The sequence below is a fragment of the Cyanistes caeruleus genome, chromosome 14 (genome assembly GCF_971803275.1).
Source record: "Cyanistes caeruleus chromosome 14, bCyaCae1.hap1.1, whole genome shotgun sequence".
NCBI lineage: Eukaryota > Metazoa > Chordata > Aves > Passeriformes > Paridae > Cyanistes > Cyanistes caeruleus.
In genome coordinates, this window is record NC_141714.1 from 11,578,137 (window position 1) to 11,603,028 (window position 24,892).

The window sequence follows — 24,892 nt, forward strand, 5'->3', positions numbered from 1 at the left end:
CAAAAAACCAGCAATCCCCCGCCCCCCCCCCCCCCCAAAACCCAAACAAACCCAAACTAAAAAAAACAACCGACCAAAAAACTCCACTCAAACTGAACTCTATATTCAGTATCTTACACCACATCCAACAGAACAGTGTCAGATGACTCTTAGTCTGCCTTTGGCAAGAATGCTCTGCTGCTGATCCAGTGGACTATTCCCGATCAATAAGAGAGCTAAAAGACTTCTCTCTAGAATTGCATCTCTCTCCAGGAACTCAGCTACTTATGGTGTATTTTCTTGGCAAGAAAAAAGCATTTAACCATCAAGGAGGAGAAAAACAACAACAAATGGGTATAACTTGCTATACATTAATAGTGCTTGGAAACAAGATTTCAAGCCTTATTTCAAAACTTCAAAGAAAAGGGTGATATTTCTTCCAGGGTTTTGGGGTTTTTTCTGTTGCTCATCTGCACAAGACAAACCTCAACTTAAGATTCTTACTGAGCTCTGATATTTTCCATACAGTCTTTCCCATTTCCATTACTCATTTTGGGGCAAGTTTTTACATACTTGTTCTGGCTTTTTACATACTTGTTCAGATGACCTCAGCCTCCCGCAGCAATCTCTGGAGAAGAAGGTGGTTGGTATGAGTCTCTGTTTATTTTTTCTCCTTTTTAAAGGGACCTGCTGAAATAAAACCATACATTGAAGTCATACATTAAAAAATTGGATATGTTCAAGGTTGGATAGAGCTTCAAGCAACCTGATATAGTGGAAAGTGTCCATGCCCATGGCAGGAGGGCTGGAACTAGATGATCTTTAAGGCAGTTTCCTTCCTTCCATCCTCCCTTCCTCCCTTCTTTCTCCTCCCTTCTTTCCCTCTAAGCAAAACCACCCACTTACATACAAAGTATTTCTGAAGTAACCTTCTTGTAGATTAAACCTATCACCATACAGAATGATTAGAAAGTCTGGACAGGGAAGTTAGACATATTGAAAGAAGAAAACACCACCAGATACTTTCTAGTATTACCTTAAAGACATGCAAGTTTAACAAGCTTTTTCTGTACAGCCAGCTAGGGGATGGCGGCATTCAACCCATTATTCACTTGTTCCTTGCTAGAAAGCGGTTGTGTAGGTGGGCTGCCTCTCGCTCAGGAACTGATCACATTAGTACCTAAGCAAAGGGTATTTCAGCACTGACTGCTGAACATTACAGCATGACTTAGTTTCCTGAGTCAAACCTGTATTGACAGCAAACTACAATAAGCAAGGTTGTATCATTGTTATTTATGAAACAAAACTATGTGAGCTTTCTTACTGTCCCTAGGAAGAGGTTTCAGTTTTCTATTTCAAAATTAAATACAACTCTGAGGTTTGGGGTTTCCTGTACCCATCTATACCTATACCATCTATACCTATATTCTCAATCAGGAAAGTTATCTTAGCTTTTAAGTAAGTTAAGCAGTATGTAACACCCAGATGTAGTACCTGGAATGACATTACCAAGCCAGAAGCCATTACCAAGAAGAAACATAGCCAAAAGTATTCCTTTTATGTATTTAAACAAGTTTCGTGTTCACAGTTTCTTCCAACCATCTTCTTCCCAGCCTAATCCTGAAGCTTCCAGAGAAGTTTGTCTGTGTGCCCTGGCTGTCAGGCTTCAAAGCAAACTCATTTGGTTGTGATGTTCATTCCTTAAGTCCTTTCCTGTAGGAAGCTTCCATGCTGCTCCTGCTCTGTGCTCGATCCCAGCAGGCAGGCTATTCCACAATGGCAAAGGACCATGGCTTGCTCCCTGAAATGCAGAATATAAAATAGATTGTATTGACACATAATTTTTTTAATTTCAGGCAAGGAACTAGTTTTCTGCATCCAGGGGGCACACTCGCAGATCTTGAAAGATATAACTTTGTATGACAACATTAAACTTTTTATTCAAGAGCTAAAACATTAAAGTTTCTCAACTTGTTGCAGGTTTGGAAAAGCATTAGGGGAATAGAATGACCCTGCTGGTGCAAACTGATCACAAATGCCTGTTTGGGTTTGGAAAAATTATGTATAAGGGAAAAAAAAATCACATAACTCAGAGTATATTGGAAATTTGTATAATCAAAACACAATTTTATCTTTTAAGATAAAAAACCTCAAACAAATGTCGACTCCTTGGAAGCCTTCCTAACACAAGAAGCAATATCTGTGGAGAAGGCAACGAGACCAGAAAAACATTTGTAGGTCATCATAGTGTCTTATTAGTTTGTATAGTGCGAAAACACAGACATGCTTTTAGGCACACAAAATTGTAACAGAAATAGGCTCCCACAGTAAATATACGTGTAACCATTGGTCTGGGGTTGTAATTGCATATACAGCAACTAGACCATTGCAGAGTAGAAATGGTTGGCACACTCCCTCTGCCTGCAGCCCCTAGCCCTGTGTGTACCCCACAGTCATCACCCATCCTAGTCACAACTGTATTTATTCAGGAGAAGAGGTAAGGTGTCTGTTTTTAACGAAGTACATAAAAGGTGTAAATATATATATATATAAAGTTGTACAATTGCATTTAGAATACCGCAAGAGACAAAAAAACCCAAGCTGAAATCTGAGGGAGTATTTGAAAAAATGACTACGTGACCTTGAATCCCCCCGGGGATGCTGAATTCAGAGCAACCGGGGAGTGGGGACGGTGCCATCGGTAGCACATGGGCGAGGGCTGCACCATGGGGAGCCGGCAGCTGTACCGTGCAGACACAGACAGCGCTTTCCCATCGGGAAAACACCTACAAGCCCGTACTAAACTAAGGGAAAGGCTGTCATAAACCCTCACACACCTCTCACTCATGAGCAGTGGTGGATGAACTACCTTTGCTACAGGACAAAGTAAAACACGGTATTGCATCACAACCAAGCCTTTGCTCTGCCTGAGCGAGGCAGCTGCCGAGGAGTAACTTTTTCTCTTTGGCTTATTTTTAATACAATGCGCACACACGATGCCCACAGGTCGAAGATGCCGGCAGCAGGCGGCTGCAGCCGAGGCAAGCCGTGCAGGACATGGGCGAAGGGCCGGGCAGGACGGGCAGCCAGTGGCAGCTCCTCGCTTGGTGAATTGTTCCTCAGGAGCCCCGGTCAAGTCCCCGCGGTGCGGGCCGGCGGTGCGGGCCGGCGGCCGGCGGAGGGAGGCGGGCGGAGCGGAGGAGCCGCGCCCCGGGGGCGGGGCCATGGGGCCATGGGCGCTGCCGCGCTCCGCCCCGGGGTGGCGGCCGAAGGGCTGGCGGTAGCGCGGCGGCCGGAGGGTAAGAGCGGCCGGCCCTGGGGAGAGGGCGCGGGGTGCTGCCGGCGGAGGGCGCTCCGGGCCGGGCTAGGGTGGGGTGAGCTGGGCCGAGCCGGGCCGCGCCGCGGTGCTCGCTCCGCCAGGGAAAGTTGCCGCGGCTGCTGGGGCGGTTCCCGGCGGCTCCGCTGGGGCTGCCCGGAGCCCGCAGGCCTGCCGGGACGGGGCGGCCGACCCTCCCTGTGCTCCGGCCCCTGCGGCGGCGGGCCGGGCCGGCGGAGCCCTGCCCGTGCTGAGGGCGCGGCGGGCCTGGGCGCGGGGGCTGCCCTGCCGGGCTGCTGCGGCGCTCGGGCGGCCCCAGCTGGGTCCGCACCTGCCCGGGGCTCGCAGCCGGAGCGGGGCCCCTCGAGTTGCGGTTCCGCGGCTGCCGCTGAAGCCGCCGAGGGCTGGGCCCTGCCCTCCGGGCTGCCCTCGGCACCCGCTTGTAGCGCTGCCGGATCTCGGGGACCGCGGCCTTCAGTGGCTCCGTCCATAGGGCTGGGGCTGGCGGTTTGTTTTATCCTCACCTCAGACAGCATTGAGCACAGCGGTGCTGGGAGTGCTCGCTTTAAAACGGCCCTTTATTGCAATATTCGTGAGAGCAGCAGCACTTCTGATCCTTGCTCCTTTTCAGTTAATTTTGCATAGAGCAGGCTGGATAAACTCATTTGTTAAAAATCAGTTTAAAGCTATTCTTTAAATTTCTCCAACTGACTTTCTGGTAAGTGCTTGTCATAAAATCACTAGGGTTGGAAGAGCCCTCTAAGATCACAGAGTCTAACCAGTAACATTTACTGTGTTTACCGCTAGACGATGTCTCCAAGTGCCATATCCACAAACCATTTGAAGGCTTCCAGGGATGGTGTTTACAGCCTCTTCCAATATCTGATCACGATTTCAGTGGAGAAGTTTTTCCTAATATCCAGTCTAATCTTCTGATGTAATTTGAGGCCATTTCTTAAGACATTACTTGAGAGAGGTGACCAACCCCCACCTGGTGATTGTAGAGAGCTGTAAGGTCCCCCCAGCCTCTTTTCCTTCAGACTAAGCAACTCCAGCTTTTTTTCCTCTGCATGATAAACTCTTCTGGTGTGGATCAATACATACAGTTATCACATTGCATTCGCTTGTAGTGCTCCTGCATACCCACCTCTGCAGAATTAAAATATTTCTTCTTGAGCTTACCTTTACCTCTGCTGGTGGCACTGCCCAGGGGCTATGCTGTCCATGACAGCAGGGAAACCAAATGTCTGGAAAGTAACCTAGCAAAATATGATTTTTTTTTTTTTCTCTTCAAGATAACCCTCTTTCCTGACCTGGCTGATGGTATGGTCTCTGTAACTGTTGTGATGGCCCAGGGCTTGGCATGAGTGGCCAGCTGGGATGGTAAGAGCTGTTTGAGCTAGCAGTACAGTAAGCAAATGTGAGGGGTGCCTTTGGAACAATTATTCCCACTACTTGCATGTTGCTCATACGAGCTATGTGAGTGTTTCAGGTTAGATATTTCCAGGTTGTTAATTTTTCCCTAAAGTGTAAGTTTGTATTAAAGTATGAACTTGGGTGACACAATTTAGGGTGTTGCAAGATAAGGAGAGTTCAGCCTGCAGTTATTGTAGTAAATCCTAGTGCAAGGGCAGATGTGTTCCAAATGTTTTTACTGTGGCAGATGGCCAAAAGGAAATAATAAGTTGATAAAGGGGTTGAATTCAAATTCCTTGTGACTTGTCAGTTGCAACAGTCAAAGTTAAGGCAGTGGCTTATTGATATGTCAGGGTTGATTCCAAAAGGCCATGTTGCTCAGCAGCAATTCAGTGGATCTGCCAGTAACTAATTCTTTGCTTTGTACACAGTTATGTAGTGAGAAATAAATTTCTGATGCTTGAAGAACTCTTGGCTATGAAACACAAGTGGGGAAGAGCAAGAATAATGGTGTGCACTAGCAAACCACTCTAGCTTACTCAGCTCTATGAAGAGAGTTTAGGGCTTTTAGGTGATTTATTGCAGTAGTAGGAAGATGGTTGCAGCTGTGATGGTGTAAGGATTTAAGTGAAAGAAGATTTACAAAGGCAGGATAATATACCAGTTGGTGTAATAGAAGATGTACTTGCAAAACAGAGCAAAATGTTGTATACACCAGGTGGTCTGCAGGCTTGACATTCATATCTCTACAGGCTGTAACAACAGTGTCCTGGATGTTTCAACCTGCTGCATCACAAATCTTAGTGGGGTGGTAGAAGTTTAGTTGGCACTAACTTGGTGGAAAGCTTTAGGAAGGTCTTTATCTTAATGCACAGTGAGCAGAAAGGACTCTAGAGATTACTCACTGCTTCAGTTTTGTAGAAAGTACTTTGTGTATCTCTTTTGCTTAAATGAGACACTGAAGGTGTGCGTCTGTATACATACACAGCTGTGTGCAGAGATTAATCCTGAGAGATTCAGCCTTGCCTGACTAACTTGCAGTTAATTCTGAGTGCATTGGCAGCAGTTCCCTGAGAAGAGCTATTCAGTGCTGCAGTCTGTGCTGTAGCTGCTGCTTCCAGAGATTCCTGGTTATTTTATGTTAATGTTAATTGCACTAACTTTTTCTCCAGTATATATGTAGGTTTTTTTCTTTGTCATTCTCAATAAAGTATAGTCACCCTATTTTATCAAACAGTTTCTGTGCTTGTCTTCCCTTGGACATTCCCACATTGAATGCAAACAGGCATTTTTCGTTACAGTATAGTTTATAATCTATGAAAACCATCTTACAAACTTTTTTTTCATGTTTCTTCAATGGAAGCTTTTATGTGTCACTCTTGCAGTTCTCTTTATATATGTATTTTTTTATCTATTTGATTTATTCTGTATTTATGTTAAAATGGTGTCTATAAAATAAAGAAAAATATAGCATATGGACAGCATTGAAATACACTAAGCTTTACTTGTAACTAGGTGCTGTGACTTTGTGGAACAAACTGGCACAGATGGTGGCTTGCCAACTTCTGTTTCTTTTTCCTTGAATTTAGGCCTGAAAAGTCCTTGATAACCAGTGGAAGCCTCTCTGTAAACTTTTTGGACAATTGAGCATGTGAGGGACAAACACCCCTGGGCAAATATCCTATTTGTACTAGATGTAGGTATACTGATATATGGAGTTCAGGTGTCTGAACTTAACTCTAATAAAAAACCAGCATTATACTATTTTGATTTCCTGAAAAATTTCTCTGGGTGAGGTAAAGGTTGTCAATATTTTCAGTGTAGTTGGCACTGAAACTTGGAGATGATCTCAGGAACTGATGAGACTCTGAAAGATACTTAGTTTCTTGTTGTTAAATATGAAGTAGGTGTAGCAGCTGCCTGGTGATTCTTGGCTAGAAAATGGTACCTGTTCTCTTCTCTATACCTTTTTGTTTAAGTATGGTGAGAGATTAATCCACTGAAGAGTTATGCCTACTGTTGCATTATAAGAGAAAATGTGCAACTTGTAAGCTTTGTTTCAGCAGTTTACTTCCATAAGCACTTATTAAGGTGTACCCTGTTTCATTTTTTCTCCCAGCTGGTAATTTCTAAACTGTGACCTGACATATCCCTCTATGTTGGAAATAATACTTCCTATTACTTATTTTTTCAGTGTAGATAGACTTCGATGCAATTTGCTCTAGTGTTTTCTTTTAATGTGCTCACATCTGGGCTTTTGAAGCTGATAAAATAGCTGATGAAATACAGCACACATCAACAGAATCCATCAATTTTTAAGCAAGCAAACAAGCATTGGATCCAAAAGATGTTGCTCTAAGAGTCAATGAACTCTAGTTTGGGCAGAACTGCATGACTCCTGCAATTAGGAATGCTGTGCTGAACATGCTGAACTTTGAGTCCCCAGAAGAGCCTACCGGGAATGGGTTTGGTCAAAGGTATGATGTCAGATTGTGAGCCCCTGATGTCACAGCAGGAGGAGACATTTGGGAGAGGGGTGTTTGAGCTTGATTGACAACCCAGTATGAACTTCAGAAGTTCTGGTATGTCAGGGCAGAGAGAGGCATTCTTACGAGTGTAGTGAAATTTTGGTAGTCACCTGGGGTCTCTTATTTGCTCAGCAGGTTGTCTGTGTTTGTATAAATACACAGTAAACTGGGCTGCTAAGTCTGATTCTGCTTCTTCTGTGACAGGTGGCTTTTGACACAACCAGACATTTTTAGTGAAGAAACCATAAGACAGAGAAGCCTGGAAAGACTAAAGCTGCAAGAACAGGAACACATTCAAAATAGGGGGAAAAAAAAGAGAGGGGGTTGAAAGGTGAGAGTATATTTTTAGAGAATGTCCGATTTTCTGGAGATTTGTTACACTTCCTCATACCAAGTAAAACACAGGAAGAGTGGCTGTGTAAAAATCCAGGCTTTGAGGAAACAGGAGTTGGAGAAATTGAAACAATACTATGTAGTTGTTAATTTATATATTTGAAAGAAAACCATAATGATAATTCTGCATGTTAGGCATCGGATACAGGGGTCTGGATTATGAGAAAGGTTGGACTGGGGATATGCCAAGGTGCCTTTCAGATTGGATTATTCTCTGATTATGTGGGTCTACAGTGAAATCAGAGAGCTGTTGCTCTCAAATTCTTCTGAGGATTGATTCCTTAAGGTTCTGCATGTGGGCTTTTTGTATTGCTCTATGCTGCAACAAATTAATGCCCTTCCTTATGCCCTGAAATAAAATTAATGTGATGTACATTCCTAAGTGCTTCCCAATTGACTGGAATGTCCAAAGCTATGAAATGAATACTTTTCTGCCTTTACCTATTTTTGTGCGTTTTTTTATTGTTGAAATCTTTAGTGCAGTGTTCTTAAATTTGCATATGAGTAATAGTAGTAGTATATTGAAATTTTAAATTCTTTAGATAATGTGTTTGGGTGGCATCCTAAACTGTCACTGGTAATCAATCATGTTTATGCACCTTCTTGAGAAAAAACAGACACTTAGAATGCAGAGCACAGTGAATCCAATGCTAGGTCTCTAAAAGCACTGCTATGCTTCCATTGCTAATTCTTCCTTATTCAAATAGTTCTTAAAAACTATTTTTAAATACTCATTTGTGTGAACACTGTTCCTTGAATTTTCTGGAGGTTTTTGTGATGATGACTTTTCTGGAGGTTTTTATTTGGTAGAGCTACTTCCTACAGGGCAAACTTGTAACTAGGTAAAGTTACTTCCAAAAAGTGGTGATAGTCTGTTGTGGTTTAACCTCAGCTGGTTATTAAGTCCTACAACAGCTGGTCCCTCCCTCCCTGCCCCTTTCTCCAGTGGGATGAGAGGATAATCACAAAGGTAAAAGTAAGAAAACATGAGGATTGAGATCAAGACAGTTTCATAGGTAAAGCAAAGGCCACATACACAAGGAAAGCAAAACTAGGAATTCATTCCCCACTTCCCCAGGGCAAGTAGGTGTTTTGCATCCCCAGAACACCAAGGCTCCAACCCATATAACAGTGACTTGGGAAGACAAACATCATCATTCCAAGTGTCCTCCCTTCCTCCTTCTCCTCTGGCTTTATTGCTGAGCATGAGGCCATAGGTTCTGGGATATTCTTTGGGTCAGTTGGGATCAGCTGTCCTGTCTGTGTCTCCTCCCATTTCCTTGTTCACCCCCAGCCTCCTCACTGGTGGAGTGCATGAGGAGCAGAAAAGGCCTTGGCTCTGGGTAAGCCTTGCTCAGTGATAACCCCTGAATTACTCTTGTAATACTTCTTAAATGAGACCCTCATGCTAATCTGTAGGGGAGATTTGTTAATGTAAGAATTAGATACAAATGATTAGTCTCCAGTTGTGTCCTTGGGGATAAAAAATCATGTGATGCTGTTGTCTTGGCAGTACTTATAAAAAAACCCCAAAAATACAAACTGTTTGGAGAGACAGCTTTCTAACTGTGGGGATCAGTCGGGTGTGTGTAATTTATGTTTTTTTAAACATGTTATTTAAGCAAACGAAATTCCTTGTTAGCCACATGTGATTCTTGATGACTGTTTGGTTATTATTAGCACTTCAAAGACTTACATCCAATTCCCCAGGATGCAAAATGTAAAACAAGTGTCATCTAAATTGTCCCATATTGATAATTACCTAGAAAAAGACGTGGTGATGAAAAGAAGTTCAAGAGAGAAAAAGGAAAGCTAAGCGCGAGAGGAGAGAAGAGAGGCAGATAGATGGAGATGAGGAACATCCCCCAAAGCAGCAGAAGGTACCGGCTGAAGAACAGCAGTGGCCAGAGAATATGCCTGAATGGGAAGAAAGGAAATCCCTGCTAGCTCAGAGAAGAGTGGAGTCTGTCAGACTGCTTACAGTGCTGTTAAATCGTGTGAAAGTAAGACTATTTTAAAACATATTTTAAATTTTTAAGGGTATTTATTAGAGCTTGAATAATTCACTAGACATTTGATGTCTTGATGCTATTCAGAAGACGGCTTTGGGCTGACTGAACACTGAGAAGGCCTGAGGCCCATGTCTTGTGACAATCTGCTCTCAGTCTTGCCCTGAGAACAAACATAGTGCATTTTCACCCAGAAACTTTGCCTTTGGTGCTTTTTCAAGACCTTGTCTTTACTGAGTAAAAAATAGGGCTGGAAAGGCTGTATTAGCTCTATTAGACTTGATCCAGTGTTGCAAGCAAGGAATTTTGGAGTGGGGACATAAGTGATGCTTGTTTTGGTCTCAGGTCTACAAATGACTGAATTAAATTGGCACAGATTATATCAGCTGCCTTTCTAATAGCCTCTTCTTTTTTTCTTGGCCAGCACTCATTACCAGGCTTATTTCAGTTTGATTCAGATAATGTGTTGAGAAAGTCGGCAGAGAAGTACTAAAAATTTAACTGTTTTGCACACAGATTAATGTTTGCAGGTTCAGTTTAGTGCTTTGGGCAAAAAAGATTTCAAATGAAAACAGGGGTTTTAATTTCTAATATGGCTTTGTCTCCACTATTTGCAGAGAAAAATTTGCTTGCAGCTTTTAACAAGTGCATATTTTTCCCAATCCTTAATGTAAAAGATTTTTAAAGGACTTTAATTTACTGTGAGTTGAAGTTAGAGGATACCCTTGCCATTCTGCATGAATTTTAGGGCCCCATTACATCTGACATTAGCCTTCTTAATTATGAATGTGGTGTCTTAAATAAATTTCTATTTTCTTGGTTTCGCAGTTGGCAAGTCAAAAAGTGGATCCTTCACTGGGTATAAAGGACGATTCATTTTCTGAAACAGTATTTAAAGACATACAGCAGGAGCTGATTAACTCCCTTTATCGTACGCACAAAGAGCTGACACGTAAGGAGTTTAAGTGCCCGTTAACCCAAAAAGGTAGTGGTTTATGTTGTGAGGAAGGAGACGGGAGTAACTTCTATGCACCTACTTGTCACATAGTCAGGACAATTTTAAATGATCCCTCTCCAGCCCCGAGCTCTGATGGACTGCCTGGCAGAGATGTGTGCACCTCCTCCGCCAAAGGCTGTGGGCCTTTGCTGATCACGGTTACCCAGGACGGCAGGGTCATCGAACCTCTCCGTGGAAGGCACCACCCAGCACTGGATGTAGCTCATACACAGACATTGTCTGAGGAAGATGATTGCAAAAAGCAAAAGGTTTATGAGACTGATGAATTCATCCATTATTTACTAAACTACTATCAGACACCACACTACGCACGTGTTTGCTTAGAGCCAAAAACCACTGCGAACAATTCCCGGTGGAAGCGAGTGGTGTGTGATGATGGTAGTGGGTTTGACATCAGCTTGAGTAACAAACATGGTCAGCACTTCAGAGAAGTGAGTCCTGTACAAAACCTCCAAAAGAGAAATTGTAGTAGTGATAGTAATTATAGGCTGGTGATATCTCTTGGGGAACGTGAGTCAACAGACAAAGTGTTAGAAAGCAGGGTGCATGGGGGCAAGCTTGCAAAAAAGCTGCAAGTGCAGAGGAATGACTCGCTCACTGTTGATAACTTACCACATGTTGGACTGAATCATTCTTTGGAGTGCACTACTGCTACTCACAATAAGGAATTCAAACAAGAAGATGGTAGAGATGAAGGCACTGTACCATATGGAAGTAGATCTGCTTGCAGATTAAAGGATTTGTTGGAAGAGATCAGTGATTCTGAGTACTTTAGAGAGGCATGTGGTGGCTCAGTGAAGAGAGCAGAAAGAAGGTATGAAGAAATTTACAGCAGTTGTAATAAAGGGTGCTTGTCTGCAAGAGCCGGGGAAAGAAAATTACTGGTTTACCATAAAAATGTAGCTCTGGAAGGTCAAGAGGAGGAAATCAGCCAGTGTAACTCCTGTTCTAATTCTGTCCATGAGGGCTTGGCAAGGCAGTGTGAACGTAAACTTAAAAAGTCGTGCAAGAGGTCTAGTAGTAAATTAAGATATGAAGGAAAGAAAAGTGAGAGACAATCCAGGGAAAAGGAGAAAAATGCTCATAAAATGAAGAAAAAGCGAAAAAAGCTTTCTTCTAATCTTTTAACTGATGAATGTGGCTTTTCAGAGACGGACAGTTGCATGCAGCTGGAGTCGCTCAGAAAGATACAGAGAAAATGTAAGAAAATGTTACACAAGAAAGTGAAATTCAAGACACATCACACTTCTATGGCAGCACCAGATGTTACCCCTCATGATGGCTCGCCCCTTCAGGAGACCCTCCAGAGGAGAGGTGAGAGAGAGGGACAGCACAGCTAAGGGGAATGAATTTGACAGGTCTGTGGCCGGTGAGGTTGTCACAGTTGTTACAGTGATGAATGGTTTTTGGTTTTAGAAGGTATAAACATGGCATGAAAAAAACCAGTACAGGTTCTCTGCAACTAAGGGTTTGTTCAGTTTAGCTCTGAACACAATGCGGCTCAAGAGTAGTATTTGTTGACTTAATTGGGTAGCACAGTATCTGTCCTGGGCATTTGGAGATGGGTGGTTACTCTGTTAACAACATGCATTGTAACAACATGACAACAAAAACATTGATGCACAATTCAATGTGTGGCACAGCTGTGTGGGAAGTACTGTCTCAGGTGAGTGTGGATATGACTTTCTGAGCCTGAGAGAGTTTTCAGCCTGTCAGTGGCTGATCTGTTCCCAAAGGAAAGTCTCCTGAGGACATGTTTCTCTCAAGGACTGTTTTTGTAAATAGGTTTTTGGTTCTCAAACAATGTTGTACAGATGTCCTGAGTGTTTTCTCTTGTTCCACCGATGGGACCAGAGAGGTGTTGTTCCCTTTACCAACCACGTTAACCTGTATCAGAACACCTTATAAAAGGGGCTTAGAGACCCCGAAATAAAGGCTTCTGCCTTCTTGAGACAAAAAAACCTCTGGCTGCTGTGATTAAATCTACATTCCTATTTCGTGTCCACTAGTGACAGGTGGGTAAATTTTACAAAGCTAAAATACATCTGATGTTCATACAGGATTGCTACTGGCTGTCCTTACAGCCATTTTTACATTTTACTGTGTTTCCAGTTGGTTGGTGGATACCCTTACAGCCACCTCCTTTTCCCTCCCTGTCTGCCTGACAAAAACTCATTTCAGGAAACTTCTTCTTATCTACAGGAGATGAGAGGAAATTAATGTTGAGAAGAGAGATGGATGCAGATGTCAGAGGATGTCCTCTATTTCCTCTTGAGATAATTCAGACAAACCCCTTCTCAGATACTTTCTGTGGAGGAGAGCCCAGAAGAGGATGCTGAACAGCTACTGTATGATAGCTCTGAAGTTTTTATAAAGTGGGAGAAGAAAGCCCGTTGATCATTAAAAGGTATATGAACTACTGGGTTGGTTTTTGTTTTTTTTATTTTTGCTTAGGTAATTCCTTTGGTTAGGATATTTAACTGGTGTAGTGAGCCACAAAAGCAGAATCTGTGTTTGCCTTTTGGATAAAAGGACCAAAACTTTCCCCAGAGCCAGAAGAAAGTTTCATGGACTAGTGGCTAAAGAACTTGACACAGACTGAGATTTTGGAGTGTTATACTTTGACTGAATGCAGGGAATCATGTAAATCACAGTATTTACTAATAATGAGTCATTGGAAAAAAAACTAATTGTCAATCCTAGAACAAGCATATGAAGTGCCTCCTCTATCAGATTGTTATAATGATGGGATTGGAAGGTACAGGGGGACATTTATACTCAGTTTTGAAAAGTAATAGATTTCCAAATGTGAAAAAAGTCCCATCTTCTGTAAAACCCACACTAGAAGAATCCTTGTTTTCTATTAACAATTCTAGAGGTGTTTGTGGAAACTTGCTGGCCTTTGGGAGGAAGGATTTCACTGAACTTATGCCCAATGTAGTGCTTCCAGGAATCTGAATGGTTGTTTAAACAAAGCTCTGAGTGTTAGATAATGAAAGGGCAGTGCATGTCAGCCTGCTGACAGTGCCCACGTAAATGCAGGTTGACAGTTCACAAGATTTTGAAGGCACATATAGTGAGGTAGCTGTTTAGTATGTGTTTGCTTACAAATGCTTTCCAGAGGAATTGTGAAATGTTGTCAGAGTTGTGCTTCATGTAGATAAAAATGTGAAAATGGAGTCTAGGAGCTCAAGGTATATCTATATTTATTCATCTGGCTATATCTAGAAGACAGTCACAATTGATTTTGGACGAAGTCCCTTAGCAAGATAGAGTTTGAAGTTCAAGACACTGATTATTGCAGCTTTCCTTTTATTATGCTTTACTTATTACATGTCAGTAGATGAAGTTAATGTGAAAATGTTGCCTTCATTACATAAGATCTTACCCATGTTTGTAACTTCTGCTCTAATAAATAGTAATAAAAAAGAGTAATTGTAGTTGTTCGTGGTAGATAGGTTTTTTCCCCCACGTCTTCAATACTGGTGATTCCTACAGGCTTCTAAGCCAGGTTTTATCAGTCTTTCTGTTCATATGTTGAGATGTTGAGTGCCTTTTCAGGGTCATGAATGACAAATAGTTGCTATTCAAAGTACTGTTAATCTTACTTTTATCTAAAAAGATGTTATTTTCTTGACAGAAATATTTTCTGACTATTTTGGAAAACATTTATGCCCTTCTTAAGTCTCCCATTTAATATTTTATACAGATATAATGAAGAGGGACTGTTGTATTCGACTGTGTAAAATGTTTTCTGTTGCACTGATGTGACATACCAAGGGTGTTTTTTCTCTATGCAAAATTTGCAGATTAAAGATAACAAAACTTCCACCTCTGTCACAGTTTTGTGTCCATGAGTACCCATTTCCTGTGAGACAGGCCTTTTGGTGACAGGTGAGGAAGTATTTCTTTTTGTTAATCTGGGGGAGAAGGAACTAAAGATTTCCTTCAGTGTAAATTTCCAGTGTTTTATCAACATGCTGTCACAATAACCAATAACAAATTTCTGTAATTGCTTCATGCATTCACCTGTATTGACTGAAACTGGTAGAGGATTTGCTTTATCTCCCAAGCCCTCATTCCATGTAAAACACTGTTAGCTAATAAAATATGCATGCACTTTAAAATGTGAGACATCATTGTAATCTTCACACTGAAAGAGAACCTCTGTGTTTTCTATTTGATATTACTTAGAACCTGATTTCAGGTGTTTTTTGACTTTTCACAAAATCATAGAATGGTTTGGATCAGTACCTTAAAAATCATCTTGTTCCAATCTCCATGCCAAGGGCATGGGCACCTTCCACCTGCACCAAGCAGTGTCCAACATGGTCTTGAACACTTCCAAGGACAGGTGTCCAGTTTCTTCTGGCAACCTCTGCCACAGCCTCACCATGCTCACAGGGAAGAATTTCTTTTTCCTGTCAGCACATTTAATATGAGCCCCACCTTTTCATACAATGGACTGCTTTATATAATTTTATTATTCTGAAGGCTAATCTTTAAAGAGACATGTAACAGCTTGCTTTAAAACTTTTAAAATGCATGGCTTTGTAAATCGGATGTTAGAAATGTCACATCCCACATAGGAAAGTTACTGAATGTTTTGGCAATTAAAACATTTATTAGATTAAAAGATACATTAAAAGCAGTACTTATATAGTTCAGCAATGGAAATGTAGAATATTTCTGGCATAATTTCACACCTTTCAGTTTGAACCTGATGTGTTCTATTGTGCCCAGCTGCTGTTTCAAAAGGCTGGATGCTTTTTATGGAAACATTGTTTACTCTGACATGTATGAAGTTGGGACCTGAGACTGCAGATCTTGCCATCAAATTTAATTTTCTGTACAGAACTGGTGAAAATACCTCCTCCTAGAGCTGGTATGAAGAGAAGTTGGCTGAAAAATGCTTTGTTACTGAAAATATGTGACCTGTGGGGTTGTACCTTGTGCTGAATACTGAAGTCAAAATCCTACAGGCTGGTTTTAAAGCAGAAATACATAAGGCCCATTATTAAAGCAGTCCATCTGCTTGAAATAAAATACAGCAATTATAACATAAAGACCTTTCTTAAACCAGGGATTCCAGGAAATGCATAGAAATGCTTTCATAAAACCCCTTACATAACTTTCAACAGAAGCATTCAATATGAAACTTTTTTTTGTTTAATTGAAACAGCAGAAAGTAGTAAGAGCGAATAAAGGTGATTAAGGGCAGGTGAAAAATATCTGAATTTTACAAAGCAGGTCAAAGTATGAGTTTTCCTAGCTGGAAATAAGATATGACTCAATTGTTTTGTCCTAGAGTAGACCTTTGTGACAGGTGTTGGACACCTCAGCTGAGGGAGATTAGTGAAATTCTCTGCATTTAATTGGTCATCATGTCCTACCTGGTTAATATACAGACTGATAAGCTGCCTGGCATTGTTCTTTTTGCATAGTCATTGGTGCCAGTCACTGTTGAAGGAAGGGTTCAAACTGTAATGAATAGACTAAAAAAGAAGCTAAAACCCCTCCATTTTCTTCTGTACTTTGGAAAGAAGTAAAACCCATGCCTGGTGCTTTATGAGCAGCTTTTGTGACACACTTCTCCTCTTTTCACAATAAATCCTCTGTTTTCCCTGAAAAAGTAAGTCTTACCGAAGTGTCATTCCTCCTCCCCAGGAAGTATTAACAATAAGCATTGTCTTGTGTTACTGCCTGTGTTCTGCATAATTTTTGTTACTATTTTTCTTTGTGATGCATAATGTTCTGATGTACAGATTAATACTTGAAATAGTGTTCAGTTCCTTGGGAGATGATACAGAGTAACTTAAGAGTCCACTGAAGGGTAGGTTACAGCCTTCAAAAGCTCCAGCTCTTGCTCAGTATTAACAATTACTTGGGGGTTTTTTCTGCCTAACACTGTTTTTGCAATGAGCATGTTCTCTATTTAATATTCTGTTAAAGTTTTACTAGTGAACTGCATTTACAATCATTCCATTAGAATATATTTTACTGAATCTATGCATTGGATAATGTGACACATTGGAAAAAGACAATATAAAACTTGAAACATTAGGGGAGTATTAAATATAACATTTGGTTGCAGTAAATGAAAACACCGCCATTATGCAAGAGTATTTTATTTTCTGCCTTAAACAAATAAAAGTACATTTCCAATTTGAGGTAAACCATTAGTAGTAGTTTGCCAAGAGTATAAATGTCTCTAAAAATAAAATAGCAACACAAAGATCATGACAAGGTCTACATGTGGCTCTAGACCTTCGTTAGGTAGTCCATAGAGTACCACTTTACACAAACTCTCTGGCTCAAACAACATTGCTCTTCATCGGAATGCCCAGTGCAACCAGAAGAAAATCCCAGGACAGTGTTGGGACTGAGGGAGAGTTGGTTATTCTCACCACAGTTGGTGTCAGGCACTTATGAAAACTGCTGTGCAGTTGAGAGTGCAACACTCCCGAACACTTTTACCTAGTTTACACCTTCCCACAGAGGACTCAGTTCATCATTTTGATCATGTTGCCAAATTGAAATAACCACACAGCCGAGCCAGAGAAATTAAATAGAGGGAACTACACCAGACAGGCACCCTGAATATTCTGCACTAGCAGAATCACCTGGACAAGAAACAAGTGATCAGCAAATCATTAGTTATCTTGGAATTTATAAGAAAGTGTTACAGAAGTATTTTGGAAGATAAACAATTACGTTTTTCCTTGGTCATATCCATTTACCCAGCCCTCTCTGGAAGGAGGCAGGCCACTTAGAAAAAAATGTAATAATTAAGCATATAGTTAAGCCAAGAGAGCAAGTAGATAAAAAGCAACTCAAAGGTCAGGTCCACAGGTGTAGCACTGCTGGTTATGCATGAGATTGTGCCATTTTGTTTAATGGCAACATTCCAAACCAACGAAGGCCTCAATGCAGAAACAGCTTACACTGTTTTATTTTGCACATAACTTACGTAAGTTACATTGACCAGTAATGTTTTTCTGCTAGGTAAAGGTGCATGTACAAGAGCACTTGCTAATCATGCCATACCAGCAGCTTCTGGTTTTTTAGGCCTAGGAATCAAGAGCAGCTGATCTTCCATGTTTAATATAATTCCATTAACATTCACAGGAGCACTTTTTATTAAGAAAAAAATTGAATGAACAATAGTCAAGTCACACTCCATGGTGTACCTTTAGGGACGCCTAGTTCCACTCATTATCTAAACTTTTGTAACACTATAGATGTGCTTTAAAAGTGAACAGAGAATATTAGTCTATGCAAAATTATACATGTTGAATACATCAAGCATTCATCAGTCTTTATTAAATATTTAAAAGTGATTTAACCTCTCAAAAATTCTTGATCTTTTTTAAAAGCAGTTAGTGTTTCATCTGTAAGTGGCTAATGCAACGCCTTGAAAACCAAATTATCTTATATAATAATGAATTATACTACACAACAAAGTATGATGCTTTGTGGACAAACAAAATACAGTCCTTTTTTTCTAAGGGAATTACAAGCCAGGGACCAGGTCCTGCAGAAGCTAACACAAAAGATTTAGTGGTGTTTGTGTTGCATATGTGAAGTTATTCATGTGCTTGTGTCCACAATGCTAGGTTGGTAATGAAAAACTTGATTTTGATCTACTTTGCACTAAATGGTGATAGCAGAAAAATAGTCCTTTATTGCCAAAATTGCAGTTTACTTTTGCACAGACATTTGTCATGCATACTTCTTTTTATGTGGGTTTAAAGGAAGACAGATCATAGATCTTCAGAACCTTCCCACTGAATTTGAAAAGAAACCATTCACTGTACCTCTGGACCTTTTGTAAGCCTTGCTGCTGCTGCACCTTTTGAAGCAGAAGTGGAATGTTACAAATGATCCTTTATGGTTCAAAAGGAGATTGTTCCTCACTGCAATATCTATTCTTTCTTTGCATCCTGGCCATCCTTTTCGTCTTCATCAGAGTACACAGTGGGTTCCTCCCCCTCCTTCAGCAGCTTACCAACATGATGATACTTAACTGGGAAAAAAAAAAAAAAATCCAAGTAATTTTTTGGCCCTGAAGAGACACCTTTTTAAACTCCTCCAGCTGTTTTCTGAATGAACAGGATGGCTATATTTTAATAAAACATCTCTGAACAACTTGTTCCAAACACTGAGGGAAAGGAGAAAAGCTAAAATCAACTACTACCTGAACTACTATTATTGTTCTAGTAAGAATCATGTGAATTGAATATAACTCTCATTTTATTACCTAAACCAAAAGATGAATAAACACAAACTAAGCCACACACCCAAAGAAACAATCCTGGATTAGATTATTTGTTTTGCCAGTGTCAAAGCTGGTTTTTCAACCAAAGGCATTGTCAGACTATTAACATCTATTAAACACATTCATATGTGCACAAATACACACAACTTGGAAGGGGTTTTATTTTTTGTAATGTGTATAAAAATATTCTACAGGACAGAAGGGAGATCCTTTCTCCCAAAGACAAAGATGGATTTGTTATCCGATTATGTGATTAAGCTTCTGATTTATTTTATATCTCCTTTTGAGCATGTAAAAATGCCAAGATCATACACATGTAAGCACTGAGAGCTATACTATGTCACCTATCTGTCAACTTCAACAAAACAAAAAAGCCCCTGATTACAGGTATTTCAGACTAGTGATGTTGTTATAACAACTTAAAGCAACTATTCACCATATTTAATAGGAACACAGTAATAAAAAGAGTGGACATCACTGTCAGTCCTGATGCTCAACACTTATAAAGGTACATTTTAACACTAGTTCAAGCCAGATATTTGATAGCATAGTTCTGGTTTCTGCAACAAGCTTGTTAGCATAATAAAACAGCCATTCAGTGTGGCATGATTAACAGTCTTAATTAAAACAGGAAGAGGGCCAAAATAGTAGGGACACATCAGGTCAGGACTGAGATTTCTTATGACCTCATGCAGAGAAAACTCCATTGTAGCTGGTTATAGTAAATCTTTTAACACTAGATTTTATTATCGTATAACACTAGATAATTATTTTCACTATAGTAGTTATCAGCATATGCAATTTCCATCATTTATATATATGATGCTGCCAGCTGGTTAAAGCCTTTTCACTATTGCTTCCCCTATTACCAGGTAACTGCTTCTTTGTAAATAGGATTAAAATTGCTTACAAGTGAATTGTGACTCCCAGTCCCTCAAGGTCTCTTGCTGTGTAGCGTTGAGATCAGAGAGGTCATCATACTTATCCCTCAGTGCCTCCTTATCCAGGCAGAAAGTGGCAAGACCCCGGGATGCATCTCTTCCAGCAAAAATCCCATACGGGCCCTCTTTAAAATAGAAACATAAGCAACATTATTGCAGAGGTAATGGATGCTACTTTGTCTTCGTGGATCAGAGTCCCCAGACTAAAACAGATGACGAGTTCCTACACTGAGCCATTCATATATCAGGTGCCTCAAGCTTCTGAAATGCTTTAAAGTTTTATTCTAATCGGTAATAAGAGAAAAAAGCGGAAGAGGACAAGAAACAAAATCATGGAGAAAGATACTGAGGTTTGCTGAAACATCAGGACAATGAACCACGCAATGTTGCATGGCACATATAAACAGGGTAAGGGGAAGCATACAGATTGGGATGCACATCCTTAGAATAAGGAACAGAGGAAGGATTTCTATGTCTGGGGTGAAATGAAAGTTTTCTAAAAGATACTCCTGGACTTGAGATGAAAGGATGGCTTGACAGAAAATATAGTGCTACTTGATATTATCAAGTTGGAGGAAACATCTATTAAAACAAAATGCAAGATGAACTCAAATAATCAAAACATGCAACTCACAGATCAGAGACATCAAGATAAACTCTTGCTAAACTTCATTAATGATTAATTCGCTTGCATGACAAGCCAAAAATTGAGATACTGCAGGTTCAACTAGACATTCAAAGTTCTTCTAAAAGGAGCTTAAAGAAGTAAGATGTGAAACCTGGTTATTGTAGAGCACATGCCAACTTCCAGAGTGTGCTTTTTCCTAAATTAACCGAAAGAATCTTACTTTTCCATCAAACTAGCCAGACATTATGGCGAACCATTCAGCAATTACCAAATCAGATGCAACAGGCAGCTTTTACTGTCATCAAGGAACGTTGAGCATCTAAAGCTTGGACCTTACATCAAGTGGGTTTTAGTTTGCACAGATACAAAGCTGCACATCTGACTCAACTGTACATATTATCCTGACTTCTGCAGAATGCAAAGTTACAGCCTGTCATCATTCAGAGACAGTCTTGTCTATGTTTGGCCCAGAAGTAATAACTGATAACGTTTCCAAAACCGTGGTGTCTTCTGCATTTTTCTCCCTGTCTCTAAGTAGCACTGGCAACTCTCCACTGCAGCTACCAGGCTGTCTGGACAGCTCAAGAGTGGTTATGCCAGGCAGATCCTGGAACAAATCAGCAAGCCTCTGTGAGCCGTTTTAATAGGCAGCCTCTGATAAAAATAAAACCCCATGCCCTCGTGGAGATGATAAAACTCTTTCGCCTGGGTGCACATAGTCCCACCCACCTCATCACTCTTCGAGCATATGTTATTAAATCTTTGTACGTTTGAACTATGCTCCTGGTGGAAAGCTGGTTTCATCTAAATTGCTAAGTATTTAGTATAAATATTATGGAATAGAGTGATACCCACTAAAAGCTGGGAATGGAATGTCAACACTGAGAGAACACTTCGCTTCTGCTGCCTGCTATCAGGCAAGGGCAGCCCAGGCTGACAAAGCCGCCCAACCTCGTATGGTACGCGTAGCCTGCCACGGGAAAATACTGAGAATAATGAAACAACGTAAACCGGCAAAGCCGGAGTTTCTACAACACGGGAGCCCGACTCTGGATCCCGGGCGGCAGCAGTCACCCTGCCACCGGCACACCGGCACGCAGCCCTCCCGGCTGCAAGCGAGCCGAGCCCTGTCCAGCCCTCCGCTCGGGGACCAGGGCCGGGATGGGGTCAGACAGGAGCGCCGATCCCCGCCGAGAGAAGGCGCTCCCGGCCAGCACCGGCCCCGACGCGTCCTGCGCTCCCCCCGGGCGGTGGCCCCGGGCACAAGGCGCGGAGTGCCCGGGCTGGGCCCGTCTGGCAGCCCCCGCCCGCCCCCGCCCTCACCGGGCCCGTAGAACTTCCTAGCGCGGGTCACGTCGAAGACTTTGCCGTTGACGGCCATGAGGATGCGCGGGTCGCTCACGCCGTCGAAGGGCCGCAGCTGCTCCAGCGTGAAGTCGCGGCGCTTCATCTTGGGCAGCGGCGGCGGCTCCGCCTCGCCCGCGGGTGCCGCGGGCCTCTCGCCCCGCAGGATCTGGTAGAGCAGGAAGAGGCAGAGGCCCAGCAGGCTCAGGTTGAGCGGGGAGCCTACGATCTCCAGCAGGAGCCCACCGCCCTCGCCCGCCGCAGCCTCCTCGCCGGCCACCGCCGCCTCTTCGCGGGCCATGGCGCTGGACTGTGCGGCGGCTCAGCGGGCTCGGAGCGCGCAGCGGCGGCACGGAGCACACCCGGCCCGGCGGGGCGGACCGAGGGGCGGCGGCGGCAACAGGAAGGGAGGGGCGGTGGGCGCGGCGGGGCCGAGGCGCGGGCGCGGGGCCGCCCCCAGGCCGGGCGGGCCCGGGCTCTCCTCGCCCGCCGCCGGCGCTAGGTGGTGGTGCGGGCCCGGCCATGGCCGCGGCTCCACACGGCCTAAGCCAGGAGGCCGCAGGTCGGGTCGGGCCAGGCCGCTGCGGCGGCTCCCTGGCACACGGTTCCATAGAAATTCCGGAAAAAATGACCTCGGCGTGGCGTTAGACCCGTGTCAGGGCTGGCGCGATGGGCTGTGCGAACCAGCCGGGCCCTGATGGATGGAGGATGGAACCAGCCTCAGCTTCGTGGTGCCAAACAAGAGGCAATGGGCAGAAACTGATGCACAGGAAGTTCCACCTGATCATGAAAATCTTCTTTACTGTGCGGTGACTACACAATGGAACTGATTGTTCTGAGGGTTTGCGGAGTGTCCCTCACTGGAAAGATTCCAGAACCACCCAGAGTGGCTGACCCTGCCTAAGCAGGGAGGTTGGACTGGGTGACCCACTGTGGTCCCTTCCAACCTGACCCATTCCGTGATTCCCCACACTCGCTCCAGCCGTGCTGGCGCACATCTCCGCTTTCTTGGCAGGGCACTGACTTTTCTGAATACTCTAGAAATGTTGTCAAACTTCACATAGAAGGAAAGGGAAGAAATTACCATACTTCTGGGTTTTTCTTATTTGGATATTACCTCCAGGCCCCACAAAACTACAGAATAAACAACCACAATGTACTAATAGAACATGGTAAAGAATATTGCCCAGTCACAGAGTATTTGTGTTTCTTCTGAGTGGAGGTTTTGGTGAATTAAAACTTAAGCTGAAGGAAATACTAACTTGGATGTATCTACTTGGTATGGTGATCATATGATGGAGCAAATGGAGCCCCAAATACAGGTAGAATATGACTGGTGACATCTGCTCCTTGGTATCAAGTGTGAGAAAGCAGAAGTGATGTTTTGGGTCTGAGTAGTTGCCTCTGCAAATTGTGTCTTTCTGTAAGAACACAAAGCAGTGCCCTGCCAGAGCATTGCCATTCCCTCTACACAAGTCAGTATCTCAGGGTACACCTAGAGAAGAAATGCGGTGTACCTGCTTTGATCACAGAATCATTAAGGTTAGAAAAGACCTCTGAGATCACCGAGTCCAACTGTTAGCCTGATCTCACGTTATTGCTTGACCATCTGTCAGTCATACCAGTTCATATCACTGCTTCAGGGCAGCTTTTACTGAACCTAGCACTGGGACATGTAGTTATAGAAAACTGAAGGAAGTGCATTTCATTTACTTTCTAATTCTCAGTGTTAGGAAAATTTTTAACTCTGTGTGACGCTGCAGATATGGATAAAGTTTTGCCTTTTGGGCTACATGCAAGGACTTTGAGTACTAAGATGTTTAGACACATTGGATCTTGCAAGAGAGGGTTTTTGGGCCCACCTGCTGAATCCTTTGGGAAGCTCCTTGTTTTACTAATCAGCACTTGGACTTTGTTCTCTTCTGTATGGTATGCACTGCCTTTTGCTTCCACCTGCTGTGTAACTTGAAAAACTCCTTGTTTCATTGATCTGATAACTGAGATTTGTACTTGTTAATGAAGTAGCTCTGCATTTTGATGCATTTCACATACTAGAGAAATCTCTGGAACTTCAGAATTATTAAAACTGGGAGCTGTATTACCTAGTTAATTCTGCTCATGTAGACATGACACTGTTACACTTCATTGTACTGATATTAAATTATAGAGGAATAGATGTAGAAAAAAATAAATTTAGAGGGATCTTTTACATTTTTTTTCAACAGCGAGGAAAAAATCCCAAGACTCCAAAACAACTCCAACCCTGAATTTGACCTTGAACCAGACACTAAGATAGGGAAAATAACCTTTGTTTATGCCTGGTATCCAAGAGAAACCGTTCAAGAGCAGTTCTTTCTTAGATTAAGAAGGGCCAGGAAATATTGCCAAGATTGATAGAATCTCAAGTTATTTGTCACGTGAGCACTGGTACTGGAAGTTACAGTGACCCAACTTTTCAGCTCTTTATAAAAAAAATATTCATATGCCTTAGAATGCATCTTAAGCAAAAGATAAGAACAGATATTTAGAGATAAAAGGGTATGAATAAAATTATAATACATTGTTTAGAAATACCTAAATTCATGAACCTTTTGGTATACATATCCCTCTAGAAAGCCTGCTTGGCAGTTCCTTTAAACAAAACTGAGGTTGTAGTCAGAGAAGAGTTGGCCCCAGGTCTGGTTAAACACCATTGGCATTATCTGTGCTCCCACATGGGTTTCCCTCTCCAATCTATAGACATTGGCTTTCTCCGTGAAACTATTCTGTTTACATCTATGAGATGGGTTAATAGCCTTCAGCATAGTGTTCTAGAATAATGCTCACTTATTATTACTTGAAGAAAACACTGGAACTCAGACAACTTTTATATCCTTGCAGGTCAGGATAGTTCAAACAGTTTTAAAATACTCCTACTTATTTTTTAATAAGCAGCATAGATCCGTTGGAGATGAAGCAAAATCAGTTCTGCTACACATCATTCTTCTTACTGTGCTGTTTCCACTTTGTATCTTGTCTGGTAGATTTAATGCATCTTTTAGA

At 42.2% G+C, this 24,892-nt stretch overlaps 2 protein-coding genes and 1 long non-coding RNA gene across 14 annotated transcripts; 1 reads left to right on the plus strand and 2 right to left on the minus strand.

Moving 5' to 3' along the window:
* Positions 1-573: 573 nt before the first annotated feature.
* On the minus strand, positions 574-2,968 carry LOC147650555 (uncharacterized). Its single transcript, XR_015276310.1, has 3 exons — positions 2,817-2,968; positions 1,489-1,780; positions 574-666 (listed from the first exon to the last, which is right to left on the minus strand). It is a non-coding gene; the product is annotated as an uncharacterized LOC147650555 (long non-coding RNA).
* Positions 2,969-3,184: 216 nt separating this feature from the next.
* Positions 3,185-14,786, plus strand: LOC111928651 (A-kinase anchor protein 17B). Of its 12 annotated transcripts, XR_015276307.1 has the most exons (8): positions 3,217-3,278; positions 4,591-4,678; positions 6,301-6,407; positions 7,444-7,570; positions 9,399-9,635; positions 10,470-11,473; positions 11,809-11,973; positions 12,862-14,786. XR_015276307.1 is itself a non-coding variant. In XM_086850302.1 (7 exons), exons 5-7 carry the CDS (start codon positions 9,546-9,548, stop codon positions 12,996-12,998), a joined length of 1,731 nt encoding a protein of 576 aa, XP_086706428.1. In that variant the 5' UTR covers positions 3,217-3,278; positions 4,591-4,678; positions 6,301-6,407; positions 7,444-7,570; positions 9,399-9,545; the 3' UTR covers positions 12,999-14,786. The 12 variants fall into 12 exon arrangements, 7 of the variants coding, with proteins under 7 accessions (XP_086706426.1, XP_086706425.1, XP_086706427.1 ...); XR_015276305.1 differs by lacking the exon at positions 6,301-6,407; XM_086850302.1 differs by having other exon boundaries at positions 10,470-11,973.
* Positions 14,787-16,771: 1,985 nt separating this feature from the next.
* Positions 16,772-22,395, minus strand: PGRMC1 (progesterone receptor membrane component 1). The gene is made up of 3 exons (XM_086850306.1): positions 21,830-22,395; positions 19,848-20,003; positions 16,772-18,685 (listed from the first exon to the last, which is right to left on the minus strand). Exons 1-3 carry the CDS (start codon positions 22,149-22,151, stop codon positions 18,585-18,587), a joined length of 579 nt encoding a protein of 192 aa, XP_086706432.1. The 5' UTR covers positions 22,152-22,395; the 3' UTR covers positions 16,772-18,584.
* Between the last annotated feature and the right edge of the window lie 2,497 nt (positions 22,396-24,892).

What these genes read in the sequence shown, in the direction of transcription:
- LOC111928651 (XM_086850300.1), top strand. Translation starts at nt 9,546, where the DNA reads ATGCCTGAATGGGAAGAAAGGAAATCCCTGCTAGCTCAGAGAAGAGTG. An exon ending in TGCTGTTAAATCGTGTGAAA is followed by an intron (nt 9,636 to 10,469) that starts GTAAGACTATTT and finishes TTGGTTTCGCAG; the next exon opens with TTGGCAAGTCAAAAAGTGGA. An exon ending in GGAGACCCTCCAGAGGAGAG is followed by an intron (nt 11,974 to 12,861) that starts GTGAGAGAGAGG and finishes TCTTATCTACAG; the next exon opens with GAGATGAGAGGAAATTAATG.
- PGRMC1 (XM_086850306.1), bottom strand. Translation starts at nt 22,151, where the DNA reads ATGGCCCGCGAAGAGGCGGCGGTGGCCGGCGAGGAGGCTGCGGCGGGC. An exon ending in TAGGAAGTTCTACGGGCCCG is followed by an intron (nt 20,004 to 21,829) that starts GTGAGGGCGGGG and finishes TCTATTTTAAAG; the next exon opens with AGGGCCCGTATGGGATTTTT. An exon ending in CTGGGAGTCACAATTCACTT is followed by an intron (nt 18,686 to 19,847) that starts GTAAGCAATTTT and finishes TTTTTTTCCCAG; the next exon opens with TTAAGTATCATCATGTTGGT.